This window comes from Gallus gallus, chromosome 1 (assembly GCF_016699485.2).
Source record: "Gallus gallus isolate bGalGal1 chromosome 1, bGalGal1.mat.broiler.GRCg7b, whole genome shotgun sequence".
Classification (NCBI taxonomy): Eukaryota; Metazoa; Chordata; class Aves; order Galliformes; family Phasianidae; genus Gallus; species Gallus gallus.
In genome coordinates this window covers 62,833,320-62,851,091 of record NC_052532.1, presented here as the reverse complement: position 1 = coordinate 62,851,091, position 17,772 = coordinate 62,833,320, and the positions used below count along the sequence as shown (strand labels likewise).

At 42.1% G+C, this 17,772-nt stretch overlaps 1 protein-coding gene across 2 annotated transcripts in view; it reads right to left on the bottom strand.

Moving 5' to 3' along the window:
• The window catches only part of PTPRO (protein tyrosine phosphatase, receptor type O), a 149,213-nt gene extending 139,052 nt beyond the window's left edge, over positions 1-10,161 (bottom strand). For both annotated transcript variants that reach the window (NM_204122.3, XM_015289829.4), the window contains exon 1: positions 9,644-10,161. In NM_204122.3, the coding sequence (NP_989453.3) occupies positions 9,644-9,868 (225 nt within the window). In that variant the 5' untranslated portion in view covers positions 9,869-10,161. The remainder of the gene's footprint in view (positions 1-9,643) is intronic.
• Positions 10,162-17,772: the final 7,611 nt, after the last annotated feature.

Sequence of the window (17,772 nt, the reverse complement as noted above, 5' to 3'; positions counted from 1 at the left end):
AAACTTTCTGATCAAGAAGTCAGTTTCTCTCACAGTACACCAGTGTCCAACAGCTGATTCTATACAAACATGACAAAGCACCATTACAAAAGCCAAGCCCTAGACAGGTCATGTCTTTATTGAAGGTTATCTACAGAAAGAAAAGGGATGTGGCATTAACTGTGTGAAACTGGGACAGACAAAGCCTCCAAGATATGCTCTGGCATTTTACAAAGTACTTTATTTCTTTTCTATTTTATCTCCTAACCTCATAATGTTCACAAACATACTTAAATTGAGAATGAAATAATACCACCTGCAACTACTCTAGCCATGCCAGTTATTCTGGCAAGGCCATAAGGACAGGCAGTCTGGCTCTGCTCCAAGCTGAATGCTTAGGCACCATGTAATGGTTATTTCAAAGTTTGTTTCCTCAACCTGGACACACTGCTTTCCTGCTTGGCTGATGTCCAACACCTTCTGTAGTAACACCTACCAAAGCTGGTATTCAACTGCCAGCCTGTTTTGCCACCACAAGAAAACCCCTTCGTCTCAGAATCAAGCAGAACATCTGCCACAGCCAACTGATCTTCAGTATGCTTCTTTGCAAGACGCCTCCTGCAATGTCCAGGTCATTAAAGACTATATAGAAGGGCAGAAAACTAAGTGTGCGCAAGAGTCTAAGAAATAAATGCTGGCTTCAGATCGAACCTGAGCACACTCCAAATTGTCACTGGTTTTGGGGATTACTTTTAACTCCAATAGCCTACTAAAGAGACAGGAATCAGATGTTCTGTTCAGATCCATATTTGAGCATGTACTTGGTATTTGATGCAAAATTTGGTTTCCATTCATCCATGTATCTGTGTTATTGCTGCAATGTCAACAAAAGTGGCTATGTGCTGAACTTAAATCAAAACTCTTTTTTGAGCAGTCCCTGGAAAGAAGAGAAAGAGGGGAATTATGGCTCTGCATAGGAAGAAAACTCCCTTTTTTTTTTTTTTTTTTTGGTCTAGTGATAGTTACATGACTTAAGTCTCCTGCAAAGAGAACCCTCTTTCAAGAACAGAAGCATTAAAGTGTGCTCCTCTTACACTAGCTCCAGCAGCTGTATTACAACACACTGATCATGGTAATACAGTGACTCCCTAAGAGCGAGAAGCCTAATTGAGATTTATCCAAACTGGAGTTTCAGCTATCAGATTTTCGGATTCCGAAACTCAAAATCATCCTATGGTCTGCAGTTTGTGCTAATGACACTGCAGTGAGCCCAAGGTCACCAGCACCTCACAATTAGCTCTGTGCTGCATGTCAAGCTTCATGGTACCACCTGGCAGAGATCGCATATATTCCTGCTACAGCTTGATCCAAAGCCCATTTTAAGCGACATAAAGACTTTTATTGATTTTGCTTGGATTTTGGAACTGTTCCCAGAAGCACAGTAGACTCTCTGATAGCTCCCAGCATCCTAAGAATTAGAGGCAACCCAGCAGTTCTGGTTCCAGCTAACAGAGGTCAGTGTTGCACATGAGCACTAGGTGAGATCACAACATTGCTATCCATATTCATGACCTGTCTCCATTTCTCTTAAATGCCAGTGACACTGTTTGATGCTGCCAAAAAAACCTGGCAGGGCTTCAGAAACTACGGAGTCTTGAGTTGATTTTCAAATATAAGATTTAAAATTTTTGATTTAACACATTGCTTTGTAACCTCACCAGAAAGGAATTTTATACCAGTGAGCATTTTTAAATACACTTAAGTATTCACTATTGTATCCGTTTATTCTTCAGAAAATGTCATAATTTTTCAGGCTGTATGTAATAACTGCTAGTTAATTATGTAAAATCCCATCCCATCTGCTCTTATTCCTTCACACAGCAAAATTAGAGGGCTGGATTCTGCAGCCATTACTCACAGAAAGAGAGGCATTGATTTAATGGACTTCCCTGAAAAGGGATTACAGTATAGAATCCTCTACTATTGATTTTGTGACATCATAATCTTTTCCTCGGAAGCAGACGCTGATGACTCAAGATAATATCAGTGCAAGATTAGGCAGTAGCAGCTGAGTTAGAGAAAGAAAATTATTGAACGACAAACCTACTGATTTACCGCAAGTAGGCAGCAATAAATTATTAGCTACGTTCTCTGCTTTGAATAGAAGTTGTCTGAAAAACAAAAAGTTTGAGTGATGTTCCTCTCTTACATCTCTTCCCCTTCTTAAAGATATTTCGTGAAACTATTGCAAGCTATGGCATTTTTTGGTGACTGTTAATGGCTTCTCTTTGAAGGGATTAAAGTCACATTGATTATTAATTATTTTTGATGTTTTAAACTGATGTAAATGTCCAGAAGCTCTGATGAGCAACATCCTGTAGAAATCAATACTGAACAGAAACAAAAGGAGCAAACAAAAACTACTAAAAAAAAACCAACAACCCTCTCCTCAGCTCCTAAGGGAAGCAATTGTGACTTATTTCTGTTTGGAAGGTATACTGTCCCTTGGAGAATAGCAGCAACTGGCATGTATGATAATCACTTCTCGTTTATCTAGAGCATCCTTATTTTGATGTGTCTATCTTTCAGACTTCAGTCAGAGCCTGCAGATATTTTGCGCGCAGAACAAAGCTAGGAACAGTACCACTAAGCAAATAATAAACACATTAATTTCATTGCTGTTGGAAAATATTCATTTTTCTTGAATCTGCCTTTCAGTACTTCAGGAAAATACTAATTAGCATTCTTTCTGTGTCTTTTTTTTTTTTTTCCTACCAATGCCCTCTACTGTTCCTCACCACATTTAAATAGGTTGGGTTTTTTTGTTTGTTTTTTTCCCCTTGAGTTTAAAACTTCTTTGCTGCTTGCAGACAGAATGGGAACTAGACTCTTCCTTCTTGTCTGCAAGGCCAACATGGAATGAAGCCTTTACATATGAAAATTACTTCCATATGAACAAAGAGGAAATTATCTTAAATAGCTGTGGTGTGGATAGCAGACACGTGCCAAACAGCAAATTACACAAAGGCAACAAGAGGACTGGGACATTCCCTTGTCTGCTCTGGGGACTCTTCTCAGCCTCAAAGAACAACTCCTTCATTGATTCTACAGTGCATCTAGTTCAGAAGGAAACAATTGAAAGCTCTTAAAATTGAATGAGTTTCTAATTTGATTGACAACTGAGTGACCAGAAACTACCTCTCTTATCCCAAAGATATAGTCCAAAGTCATCATAACTAAATCAGAGACCTGCAAGTTTATAGCATGTATAGCAACTATAGTTTGTTTAAATCCTGCTGAAATAACCAGAAGACTCATGTCTCATCCTCCTAAAGTGCATTGAGGCCCAATCACTTCAAAATCATAACTGTTAGATTGACAAGCAACATTGTCTATTTTTTCCCAAAGTTCCTAAAAATTAATTTGTTCATTTGTTTTCCCCTCAAGAGCTTCCTGTTTACCAAACAGCTTTATCACATCTCTGGCTGCCTAAAAACAGCAGAGTTGTTGACTTCTGTTACCTCCATTCACCTGCTCTGAAGCATTCAGCCCCCGTGCTTAAATGTCCCTCTTGGATTTTTCCATCCCAATACTGTGCTCTGTATTCAATCATAGCTCCTATCCCACATATCCTCTACTCGCGCCCATGCTGTCACCTCAAGATCAGCATACTGAAAGCTGAGCATATTACCTTCCAGCTCTCTTCTCTGTTGCTATCATCTGTATTTGTCCAAACCAATTTGTCCATCACTGATGCTTACTGTAAAGAACTTATTTCTCTAAATCCATGCATCTAATTGAACAGAAAATGCAACGATAACCATTGTAATTTGAGAATAGCACATACTACTTTTGCTGTGGTACAACGTGCTATCTTTATGGTAAGCCAGACATGATGCATATCAATTATTTCTGGAACTCCATCTCTTAAAAGCCACTGTAATTTCCTAGCATAAGACTGAAGAGGTTCCAGAAATGAAATACTGTGCATCACGTTTGGCTTACTGGAAAGACAGAAGACTTCTTCCTTCAGAGTTGCTCCCTTCACTGCCTGTATTCATTCCAGATTATACAGCATTATGAAAAGCAAGGTAACTTTTCCATTTCAGTTATCTCCCATTGTCTATTCATTTGTTATACACTGCAGATGTGGCAGTCAGTATATGTTGCTACGTCAACTTCATAAAATTTTTTCTCTTTTCAGCTATATATTGATGGAAGCTTAATAGAAAAGTTGTAATAGCTTTTGTGTGCATAATAACAAAACACTCTCTTCACTTTCTTTCTGCTCTAAATCATCGTATTTTCTGGAACTGAGGAGTTTTCAGTGGGAAAGACAAAAAGTCCAGCCAGGTCCTGTGTCCCACAGTGACACTTCAACGGAAGACAGACATCATCCAGTATTTCACCTACTTGCTCAAGGTTAACACTTAGCTTCACTTATGATCCTAATTTCTTTTTTTTGTGCTGTGCCAAAGCTCTTCAAAAGCATGATGGCTGCAGTCCAGTAGAAGATGAAGGATGACATCTTGCTTAGACTGGCAGCAACTCACTGACTTTGGATGAATCACAGGTGAGGCTGTAATTACTATGGTGCTCTTGCAGACAGAATCATAGAATCATTTGAGTTGGAAGGGACCCTTAAAGATCATCCAGTCCAACTCCCCTGCAATGAACAGGGACACCTACAGCTAGATGAGGTTGCTCCAGTCTGACCTTGAATGTCTCCTGGGATGGAGCATCCATCATATTTCTGGGAAACCTGTCCCAGTGCCTCACCATCCTTCCATACTGGGAATTTTTTCCTGAAAGTTTCCTCCATCAGATAAGTCAGGACTAAACACAGAAGAATGGACAGGAATACACTAGCACCACAGCTCCCTTCTACCACTATACATGCAATGTAATTGTCCAGCTTGCCTCTTAGACTTGGATACCTATTGAACAGTTGGTCATCCTAGAACAGCATACTTCTATGTACTACATTCTGCATAAGCATTTTAATTTTAAAACACTTAAGATCTAATCAAAGTAGTTTTTCTTTACATTGCAGTCAATTACAGTTTACTACAAGAATATTTTAAAACTTTAATAAGGAAAGTATGATCACAAATTTACTGTAGGATAAGAGTGCTTATGATAATGAAGATGATACATACTTCTCCGGTGGAAAAGATGTATGATTTTAAATACTTAAATACAAAGATAAGTATCATCCTTTTAAGTTGTTCAGCAAAAGCATTTATTTCCATAGCTTATTTTTCTGACGTTTATCACTCTGACTCACATGGCCAAGTAATAAAAGCTCCCTTCTCCTGTATGAAACATCTAGTAAAATTAGTCTCATGATGCGTTTAAACACAAGACTTTGCTTAACACTCACTCAACCAACCGTTATTTCACAGTCTGCCTGGACTGCCCTTTAAGGTGACATCAGAAAGGCAGATAATAAGTGGACTTCTGAAGTCTAGTCAACATATTGCCTGTGAGCTCTTTAACAAATGGCTCAAAGCCTGTAGGATAGCTACAGTCAAGTCTTTATCCAGCATGGTCCCTGTCCTAACTCAAATGAGGAATCACCCTTGGATGTAGCTTCAGACTGAAGTGATGTCATCTAGAAATTGCCTTGTTGACCTCTTGCAGTAACTCCTGCAGGGTTGGAAGATCTTTTGTTGATCATCCACTATTACTTGTTGAAGTTAGAAAGTTACCAGAGAGTAATGATAGACTTATTCTACTGCTAGAGTGTGTGCCTACTGTAATTCTGTAAACATGAGTTGGCGCTCAAGCATTCTTATAAATATCTTTGCCTGTTAGAATCATTCTGAAGTAGAAATAATCCATAAAATATAATCCATGAAAATAACAAAATGAGAATGTGACTTGTAGGAGGAGTCCTGAGCAAAGGATGATTGATCATAAAACAATAATATACACACACACACACACACATATATATATATATAAGGTTTATCCCTTTTACTGAGATGATGATTTTCTCTCCCATATGATCTTAAAGACCAAACATTCTTTACCTCTGTAGCTCATCTGCCTCCATCCATCATGACAATCTTACATTAGTCTTGCAAAGAGAAACAGAATGGTGATAGTTGCTTACTTTGGCACTGCTAGGACACAGTCATGAGGAAGAAAATACTTGTTTTCTCAACAAGAGCTCCAGTCAGCATTTCTAAGAGAGGTAAGAGATGCTAGGAGGGCTCCATACCAAATTTTTTAAGTGTCCATTTCTTTTCTGGCTAGGAGGAACCAGTGATGAAGCACTGGTGCTCTTGGCTGTGAAACAGGCCTTTCTTAAAAAAGGTTTCTCAGCGAGAAAAAGACAGAATCCTAGTGGTATCATCTTTGTTTCACCTTATTAAAATTAGGTGCAAATATTCTTCAAAATTACACTAATTGAAACAAATTTTCTTTGTCTGGTAAGGTTGTGCTGAGTATGATCTTACAGCACCTGGATTCCTTTGAATGTTTTCATCCATGCACATCCGAATTTAGACCTCACAAAAACACCAAACTCCATGCACTGAGATAGTAGTGGACAAAAACGTTCCATTAGACATAAAAATCGTTCTTGCTAGTAGAAAAAAACAGAAGCTATTGCTGCCTTGCATACAGAGCCTCAGTAGCACATAAAGAACACATACAAAGGCCTCAATCTTCTGGAAATGAAATGTGGATTTTTCCTTTGCACTTCTATATAATTTCCTGAACAGTGTCATCCCTTCCATTCAGTTCAAAAAGACAACCAGATTTCTCATTGTTTTCCTAGTATAAGCATTGGTCAGATCCTCTTGGAGGTGTAACAGATTGATGATGTCCCAGCATCAGGTTTGGCAGTTTTAAGAAGTTTTTGTCCCCCACTTAGCTCTACTTGTCCCATACACATAACACAGCAAGGAAACACAAAACCACCCAGCTACAAGCTACTACAACGTGAGATATCTGACTGATTAGTCACAAAATCCAGGATAGAACTTCAACTAGTTGAATGTCAGTGTAGATATGGCTACGGGAAGCCTGCTGGGTTGCAGTTAGAAAAGATGGGAAAGGTAGTGTAAGCCACTGAAAACATGCCTGTTTTTCATTGTTATTTGTTCAGCTGAAGTACAGCTTTTCCACTCAGATGTGATCACCCATGCTTTTGTCACATCAGATGAAAAAAATACTAAGCAAGCTGCTTGGGGCTATGCCTCCCAGACATCCACACTGAAACAATGGAGAATGAAGAACCTCTGAAAAATGGCAATGTTTTAGGTCAGAAAGAGATTTCTACAGCAAGAGGCTTGGAAGCTTTTCGTTGAAGCAAGGCATAATTCTGTTCCTCTTCCAAGAACTGTAAATCTATATTAATATCTGAGTTCACAAACAGTGTTTTTCTCCTGCTAGTTTCTAAGCTAGCCATTGCATAAGAAAACCACTGAAGAATGATAGAGGTTCAAGATCACATTGCTCTATTTCCTAAAAAGATTATGATACTGCCCTCGAGCACAAAGTAATGCTCAGAGAGAGCTGTGAATAAAGGAACTAAATATTGCTAGCCCATAGAAAACAATATCAGGTACATGAACCTGCAGTGGGCAGCATCGCCGTTTGATCCCCTCCTTGTCAATGACCACGGCAGCAGCAACAGATAGAGTCAAGGCTTGAAAGAATTTGGCACCATTTCTTTACATCATGAAATACAGCATGGAAAGGAAGAGAAAATGTGCTTTGAGCTGCTTTATCACTGTGCAAAGCTTGCTGATGGTTTTATAAATTGCCAGATGGGCATCAAGGCCACACCGAGCAGATACAGCTTAGCAAGTGACATTTGGGCTGCTAATGCTGAAACAGCAAGCACACAGGCATCAGAGTCATCAGTTCAGCGCAGCTGCTTTCCCAACAAGATTAAATTGCTGTCTCACCTGGAAGCTAACAACTCAAGACTGGATAATTTTAGTAATTCTTCAACAAGTTAGCATAACTGAGTAGCGCAGAGCAAGGGAAATGCCTTGTTTTGAAATTAATTTCCTTCCATTATTAGTCACTGCAAGAAGAAAGAAATGCATAGGCATGCAACAAAAATAATAATCCAGTCACACATAGTATCACTGATGTGCCCCTGTCTTGAGCTACAGCTTCACCTCTCACACTATAGAACTCTGCCAGTACTCATCATTATTTTCCTGCAGCTTTTGTTGCCATTCCAGTCCTGGCTTTTCTCAAGCAACATACCCAAGGGCACGTCTGAGTTTTATCTGGCTCTGAAGTGATGGTCACCTTCCAACAGGAAAAAACCCAAGTCCTTGGCTGCCTTCAAACCTTTACCCCATTTCTTTAGATTTATTTCTATAGAATCATAGAGTCATAGAACAGCCTGGGTTGAAAAGGACCAGAATGATCACCTAGTTTCAACCCCCTGCTATGTGCAGGGTTGCCAACCACTAGACCAGGCTGCCCAGAGCCACATCCAGCCTGGCCTTGAATGCCTCCAGGCATGGGGCCATAGGTATTAGTATCTTACAGATTTGAACTACCTATATCCTGTCTCGCTTTACCACAGTAATTAAAATAGCTGCTCAAAGCTATATGTGCACTTCTACACTAGGAACAAAAGTGGAACAGAAATTAACTGCATCCCCTTCAGCTTTATGCTGGGCCACGATGCCCACGGCGTAATTATCTTAGATGAAAGTACAGGGGAAAAAAAATATCATGGGATTCTGAAGAATGAAGTTTTGTCAGTATATTAACATTTTATCCTGCATAAGTGTACATTTCAGCAGTTATGAAAATGAGACAGCTGACGGCTGAGTATGCGAACAGATGCTGCGAACGCTTCCCCTTTAGTACTTCTGTCAATGCGATGTCAATGCTAGAAGTGACTCCACTACCATTCCAGGATACGATCCTGCCAACTCCCGTTCACATGGGGAGCCCTGCTCATTTCTATGGAACGCTTCCATTTGTGAGGCTCTGAAGAGTGAGTTCCTTAGTTGCCACTGACAAATACACAACAAAGTTTTCAGTACTGTGGAATATTGTGGTTTAGGGCTCTGGCATTTACAATCGGTCCTGTTTTCCCAGGCAGAGAGGATGTTTTCTTTAAGTTGCACGAAGCACATTAAATATGACTGAGGAACCATTAAAGCATCGGATGCATAACGATAAAAAATGCCACACCAAGGCAAGCTCGCGGCATTACGCTGAACTTTGAAAGATTCATCCGCCAGGAGGACAGAGCCCGCACTGATCTGGAAGCGATGTCAAATTCTGCAACGGCGAAGCGACACGCGGCTCCCCCCCCGCCCGCCTTTGTTAGCCGCCTTTCTCGGCAGCTCCGGGGGAAGCCGGCAGGAGCCGGGCGGGCCGCGGTGGGCGCGGCGGCAGGTGTCAGCCCGAGGTGCTGAAGGACAGCGCGGGGCGCCCGGCGCGGCGCTCCCATTGCACCGCGTAACTTCGGGCACGACGGAGGATGGGAGAGCGGCGACTCCCCGGCACTTCTGGGTGTGGGGCGCAGCGGCCCCGCCTCCATCCCCCTCGCAGCGGGAGCACAAAGCGGGGGTAGCCGAAGCCGGGCTGAGCCCTCGCCTCCGGGGCGCAGCCGAGCACACAAAGGCGGCCCCGCGCCCGCGGGGCGCGCAGCCCTCCCTTTCCCCGCACTTACCTTTAGCAGCACAAAGAGCCAGAGCAGGCAGGAGCGGGCCCCCGGTCCACCCCGGGCTCCCCGCCGGCGGCGGTCGGGCATCGGGGAGCGCGGCGGCCGCGGCCCGCGGGAGCGGCCGGGCGGGGGGGGCTGCGGCTCCTCTGCCCCCCGGCCCCTCGCCGCTGCCCCTCGCCTCCCTCCGCCCGGCTCCGAGCCGTGCCCGGCAATGGCGAATTGCGGCAGCATCAGGCGGCCGGCGGCGGCGCCGACCTCCCCGCCGAGCCGCGCATCCTGCCGCCCCCCGCCCTTTTATTTGGGATTTGCGGCGGGGGGAGGAGGAGGAGGAGGAGGAGAAGAAAGAGGAGGCGGCGGCGGGGTGGGTGTCTCCGCTCGCAGGAGTTTCGGCAATCTCGCCGCTGCACGGGAAAGGAAGGGGTGGGGAGAGCCGCCGCGGGCACCAGCAGCGCGGTGTGCCCACGGGAGGGGCCACAGCACCCCGAGCCCCGCGGGCTGACAGCCCGCAACCGCCGCTCCGCGCCTCTCCCTCGGCACCTCCTCTCCCCGGGCGCAGGAGGCAAAGCGCAGCCCCGGCTCCTGCCGTTGTTATCCTGTCCCCCCCGCACCGCGCCTGCGGGGGACAAACGCCGGGTGAGCAGGGAAAGAACGATCAGACACCGGCTCCGGGCAAGCCCGGCCCTGCACGGGGCTCCAGGAGCCACTGCCAGTAGTGAGCACAGGGCTGGGAAACGAGACGGTCAGGGTATAGCTCTAAGCCTGCGAGGGGTGGAGAAGTAAGAGCTCATCCTGTTCCACCACCTACTCAGGACCAGAGACTGTAAGTGTATACAGAGAAAGGTGAGACTACATCCCACGTATCCTGTTGACTGGTGCTCAAGACTGTAACTGTGAGGATGGGCAGCTGCTCCTCTTTGTCTTGCTTAATCTGATGTCACCAGGAATAACAAAACACATAACCCTCCCAGCACCACCACTAGTGCAGAGATGTTCTCAAAACTAAGACACATCTATTTGTCACTGGCTGTCTTTGAGTCCCACCAAAATGAATTTCAGTGCACCCGTGAGAGCGACAGCCAATACTGATCTGAGCAAAATAAGATCATACATGTTCTAGGGCTGCATCAGAGGCATTAGACTTCAGAGCAAATTCAGAACCAGGTGTGGTCCCATTACTTGTAGCACTGGGCCACCACATCACTTTTGCTTAACACACACACACACAAAGAAGAAAAGTAATGGCTGAATGAGAATAGCTTTAGTGTTTCCAAAATTTCTAAGCCATTTAGGCAAGGTGTACATTATTATCCTCATGCGGGAATGCCCTTTAAGCTGATCAAGAAAGTTGTTCTCTAACAGTGTTGGTAAATCAGATGATAATGACTTGGTTTATATGTGGCACACTTTTTATTTTCATGTAATTTGGATCTTCAGTCAACAGAAGCTGGATTTCAAAGTGGCCAAAGCCAGAGAGGGATGTGCTTATTTTCCACTGAAATGGGCCCCTGAGCAGAGATTTGTCACACTTGATGAGGATTAATCCAGAAAGTGAAGGAGAAATTTGGGTCCTGGGTAGATACTGGCTCACAGCCCAAATTTACAGCTCCAGAAAGAAGATGCTATTCATATCTTCATTTACAAGAAGCAAAGGACAGAAAAAGACCTTCTCAATGCCAGCAGTGAAGGACACAGACCTCTCTTGGGTAGCTATCATCCTGCTGGTATTTTGAACATTATCTCAAATTGGTATGCAAGAGGTTAACCATAGATAAATTCCCCTTCAGTGCACACAGGTTTAGGAAGAAGAGAGGTTGTCTGAAAGACAGGGGAGTGAATTTCTTTAGGAAATTGAGATTGTCATCAGTACTTAAGAGCCATGGATTGAATTTTAGTAAACAAAAATTTCCTAGCCAAAGTAAAACAAGTTTTGACATTCTGCTCCAATTAGTGTATTCAGAGGCTAAAAGGATGATGGCTTAAACAAGATTAAAGACTAAAGATACTTGAAAAGCAAAAAATATATATATATATATATTGAATTTTAGTAGGGTATTGGAGACTCAGAAAAACTACTATCTGAATCAAAGAGTTAAAGTGAATGTCAGCTGAAAGAAAGGACAAGTGTTTCTGGAAAGAAACCTTTGATAAAGGGCTGAAGTGCTAAAACCTTCAGATCTGGCTGTAGCAGTACAGAGACGTGCAGCTAAGAGAATACAAGAACGACACGACACCCTTTTCAGATTCTGGGGGCTTAGTGTTACCCAAGCTTTAAAGAACTTCCCAGTGCTTCGTAAAATTCAAGTAATGCTGCCAATGGAAAAACATCCTTCAGAAAATAATTGTCTTAAAAAAAATTATATATATATTTTCCAGCAACTAAGGTCAAGATTGTGCTAGACAGGGGTAGAAGAAGTGTTCCTGCCAAGGTAAGCCTACGGTCGAGTAGAGAAAGGTGATACAACCAGAGCAAAGCTAAGGAGCAATGACTGGCATGCCAGAGAGGTTGCCTCCAGGCTTTTTCAATGGGTGAAACCTGGAAAGTCACACACAGCATTTCTTGAGATTGCAAGAAGGCAGAATTTAAAGGAGAATTAGAGAAAAAGAAGTTGCTTTTTTTCTGAATAAGAAGTGTGAAAAGTTAATGTACAGAGGAAAAGGAACAGGGAAAAGGAGGGCAAGCTTGTTTTTCTAGTATCTAAACAAAAACAGTCTTATTAATAAAACAACAAAGTTTTAAAAATAATGAGACAGAGATATCTTATGTTAACGCATGGAATTAGAAACAAGGTGGTTTGTGAGTGTTCATAAGCAGTTAGTAAATGAAATACACTGATAGAAAGTCATTCCAGAAGCCCTCCAAGACCCAGTCCCCCAATCAAGGGCATGGGGACAGTACAAAGGGCTTCCTAAGGGCTCTGCAACCCATGGCATCATTCCAGGAGGAAAGGGAGGACTCTGTAAATCCACACCAGCAGAATTATGGTGAAAGAATCTGGAGCACAGGGACCTGGCAGTGAGGCGCATAGGAAGTGTTATGGTGCACAGTGCTGTCTGTGCTCACTAGCTTTACTGTAAAATTGGGGTGTGAACTATTTTGTGATGGGCAGTATGCAGGAACTTGATGCAGACATTCCAAGGTGTTACAGGATGCAGATTACTAGAAAACAAAATCATTAAAAGAAAATCCTTGCAATTTGAGAGCACCAGCTAGAAGCAGGTCTCGATATCACTTATATGTCCTGGAGCTTCTCAGGTGGTTTTCACTAACTACATGAAGGTTGGGCTAGTGACTCTACCTTTAATATAAAGGCCTGGCAAATTAAAGCAATTTTAGATATTCATACATAATGTAACATCCCAACTGACCCAGGATCGTAAACCCCTTAATTTATTAGAAAAACACAAAATTAAGATATTTCAGCTGTTTTGGCATTTACGTGAAGTGTTCCTGCTTGTAACTTATTCAGACTTAATTTCAGGTTTAGAGTGAATTCCCCTCATGCCACTGAAAACCTCAGTGTAAAACTCAACTCTACCATCTTTGGACAGCTGAAGAAGGAAAGCTCTGAATTACCATTTATTCTTAGCCGTGAGATAAACCCAGATTTATATGAAGCTTTACAGGCCTCAGCAAGCATGGATAAATATGGCATAAAATGAGGTTTATAAAAAAACCTGTAAGTAGAAGAAGTCCCAGTCTGTGAAGTTGCCAAAGTAAAGCTAGCTTTCAGTGACAAATGTTTTTATGGGAAATAAAAAAAGTGTGTGGAACCTCCTTAAGAAGCAGGTTCCCACCTAAAATCCTTCCATTTCAATGACAACATTGGATAAAACAGTAAAATAAACAAGTGCAAGGGTGGCTGGAGTAGCGTACACAGGATGTCACTTAGACATTCAAGTGCAAATTTATCTTAGCTTTCTTTTTGATAAGTACAGGCCCTATGACTTTTGAAAGTATGTCCCACAGTCCCTCTAACAAACAGATCTTAAAAAGCTGTCAACTTGTCTTTTCATAACGAGAGTGATTGACACACTTCGAGCCTGTACAACCTGAGCAGCTTCCAGGTGCTTGTTAGTCTTTCAGCACAAAGCAATGAACTATACCACAAAAGGTCACCTCATGAACAATCAGAAATCTGTCTTTGGCACTGAATCTCTTCCTTCAGAAATAAGTTTATGAAAGGTCTACTCTGAGTTTTCTTTAATGCTGTGCAATATTCAGTGAGATGTTGTACAGAAAGGAACAGCTTTTGCAGAAGGAAAGCAGTAGCAATACACACAGAAGTCAGTGTGATTGCTTTAAAGTTTAAAGAGTGTTAAACAACTTCTATTTACCTGTCCTACATCATATGGATGCTACAGAGTGCCTGAGAATTCTGTGAATGAAGTTTTGGATGAAGAAAAAAATACTCACACGTGTTTACAATTCCTGTGGAGTATTAAATATTAGATCAGCCTGTTATCAGTAAATATCTTTTTGCTCTCCATCAAGTCTCAGTAGATACAGTTGACTGAAAGCAATTGCTACAGTTTTCAACAGCGCTTAATTTTCTATTGCAGACTATTTCCTCCCCAGATACAGCTGGCTTCTCCATTCTTGTCTAAGGTCTGAGCAGGTCAAAGGCACATTCACACCAGAGAAGGAGTGAGCTTAGGAATTTCTATCAGTTCTCAACACCTTCCTCAGCCATATAAGAAGATGCAAACTAACAATAATAATACAGTACTTCCTGCTTAAGATTTCACCTCTCCGGGTGAATGAAATCCGGGATAATGAAATGCATAGGTGAAATCCTGATGATTTCACACGGAGAGGTGAAATCGTCAGGAATTCACCTATGCATTTCATTATCGCCCCAAAAAAACTGAAAGGAAACATATCCAAAAGACAGACTGTGTCCTGAGTCACTGCAGTCAGCTACAGACTTTACTACCTTTCACCTCTAAAATATACTGACTGCCTCTGACACTCAGAGGCTCTACTGATTCACAGAAATCTGAGTCATACTTACAGGAAACATTTCTCTCCCCAGAAATTTACAATAGGAGCTGCAATTTTGCACAGATGACATCCTTCTCTTTCTTCCCTAGCATGTATACTGAAAGATATTTCCTGTCTTCATGGGGTTACCAAATCTCAATATAAATGTGCATGCCTCAAATCAGTGCCTTTTCTCTCTCATTTCCCAGGTGGCCTCAATAAGCAGCCTTCTTGCATTAGCAACGTTTCTTCCCTAAACAAGGATAACAATATTAGACACTGCATACTAACTTCCAACCGCAGGCATTCAAGTATCTTGCAGTGCTATAAGAACAGCTATTCCCCTCGCCTTGCAGGTGTCAGGAGCACAAAGCTCATATGGTCTCATGTCAGAAGATCATGAACAAAACCACCTCAGAGCCATAGTTTTGCCTCAAAAACAAAAAAGAAAGATCTTGTGAGGTCTGCAAATTTGTTACGTATGCTCAACAGAAGTTACCCATGGATAGGCAACAGCATGAAAACTAAATTAAGACAAAAGAACTATTTCATTCATGCTCTCTGCCTGTGGTCTAGCAGCATCCCCCGTGCTGCTGCCTTTACACCTGGGACTCTGTGCATGGGGTGAGCATCCCTTGCCCAGCCTGTGGGACACCAGCACCGGACATTTTCCTCTATACATTCCAGATAGAAAAGTAGCACCTTCCTTCACACAACTAAAGTGATTGGTCACATCTTTTGATTAATCATACCAATTACTGGGTACTCTGAGTAAACAATTTCTAAAGCAGCCCAGTGTGGAAAATGGGCTCTCAGTTATGTAGGAATGGGTCAAAGCACTTGAAATCATACATTTATTCAAAAAATCTCATTTCATTCACAAACCATTTGCTTCTTACAGGGTGAATTGCACTCAAAGAAAGAAAAAAACCAAAGAGACTCAGTAAATGTTACTGGCACATTCAGGTATTGAAATTTCAGCTGCAGTAATCACCAAGGAAAGCAGGTGATAGCAAGGTTCATATGGGTATAGGAGGAAAAAATCTGTACGCTTACCAAGTAAGGCAACACTGTTTTCTATTTAAATTCAGTCCTTAGCATTTTAAAACCTCAGAGATCAGGAAATACTAAACAAAGGAAGGTATGATACAGGACTTCTTGTTTCATTTTTTTTCATTTTCTGTACATTATACGTAGGCTTGTTCAGAGTATTTGAAAAACTGTCTAACACTGAGAAGGAAAACCAAATTTTAATTACGGAAGTAGTGAAACATCTCTATAGAATTCCCCCTCCATTTTCATATCCATTATACACTGACTTGTAAGACTGTAAAAATAAATAATAAACTCTGCTTTCCTCTTTGTTGATCATCTCTCAGGAAACATGTGGTCTATCCAGTTTACATAAATTAGCACATTAATATGCCAAATACATCAATTACAAACTTAACACATACTCAGACTAATGAGAGTTGCATTATTTACTTCAGCAGATATAGGATGCCTCATTTACTCTCTTTTTTGGAAGGTAATGTAATACAGATTGATATGATGAGTCAACAAACCTTCTCCTAACACAGCTTTCACCTCTAAGAATATTCCTGCAAAGCTCATACAGCATCCTCTCACATCCAACTCTTCTGCCTCAGACAGCATACCACGGCCTGCTGTCCCAACCTTGACATCTTCAATAGCCCCTTAAATCAGTAAGGAGCTCACAGATCTGAGGGAGGCAGCCAGGTAGCTGTGCACTGAATTAGGAGCAGCAGAGCTCTCAGTTGCCACCTTCAGCTGGAATCAGTGCCAACTTCTCTTCCTCTGGCAGAAAAGCTGAAGGCTCACAGAGGGCACCAGACCCCTAAACACACACGATATCCTTGTCACTGGAGCCAGTAAAAAATGGATGTTCAGTCTCCACCCAGCCCTACCAGGCAGCTTTGCTTACACCGCCAGTGGATGAGCAACACCAAGGGGATGATACCCCAGGTGACAGCCATGTCCAGGCCGTTACTTACTTGAATATGGCCAGAGAAAATGTGCTTTTAAGCAAACTATTTAGCTAATGATGGAAGAGAACAGATGGGGCGAGCTCATGGCAGAACTTGCGTACTTGCCCAGTCTCTATGTTAACACACCAAAAGCAATGACCATCCAAAGTCCTAAGCCCAAGATAAATCTTACATATGCGGACTCAAAACAAGCAAAACAATTAATCTAGTAAGTTAGGCATTTCTTGTTCAGTTATTGGTTTCTTATGTCTGAAAGGAAATCAGCTGACATTCTATGTCTGCGACAAGGTGGAAAGGAATTTATAAGAAAAAAAAAAAACACAGTTTCTGAAGAGAAACTTAGAGTGGAGATAACAGACAGGCTAAGTTCAATTCCCCTGCCCTCATCTACATAGCTGTTACTGGGTAGTGTTAAGCATACCAAAGAAATGTGGGGAAAGATTGTGCTTCAGAGGCATTTTGGAGCCTGGAGACTATTAGTCTCCAGTGAGGGCAGAAGAAAAAACATTTAAAAATCCAGCACTGGCAGTGCTCAGCAGAAAAGTCCCTCCATTATCTTAGCCAAGGTTATCAAAGCCATGACAAACATGGGGTTCACTTTCTTATGCTTCCAGGCAACCCACAAATCTCAAAAGTGTCAAACGAACTAAATTGCTATGAAATTAGAGTCATAAAAACTACATGCAACAATAAAACCCAGAACAATCTTCATTTCCATGGCATTTTTGTCATAATTAAAAATATTCATAGAGCTGTACAAAGCATGAAATTACCTTGGCATTTCCATATCATAGAGTGGAACTTTGGCATCAACTCGGGGTAAAAATCTGGAGCCCCAGGAGGTTGCACATTGCACATCAAACGGGCATCTACTGAGCTGCTCAAATACATGCTGAATGCCTTGTAAACCGGAGGCAGCTACAAAGTGGTTGGAGCAGTCCGGTGCTTTTGGACAAGACAGCTCTGACATTTTCTGTCAGCTCAGGAAATCCACACAAAGCCGGAGGTAGATCAATAGTGTAGAGAACATCAAAATGACATTATGGGGACTTTGACGGTAGTAATGTGTTTACAAGCGTAATAGTTTAAGCTGCAGTAATTAAATGTGGAGCTTTATGCAGTCTATGCATGGAAACAGCCCCTCT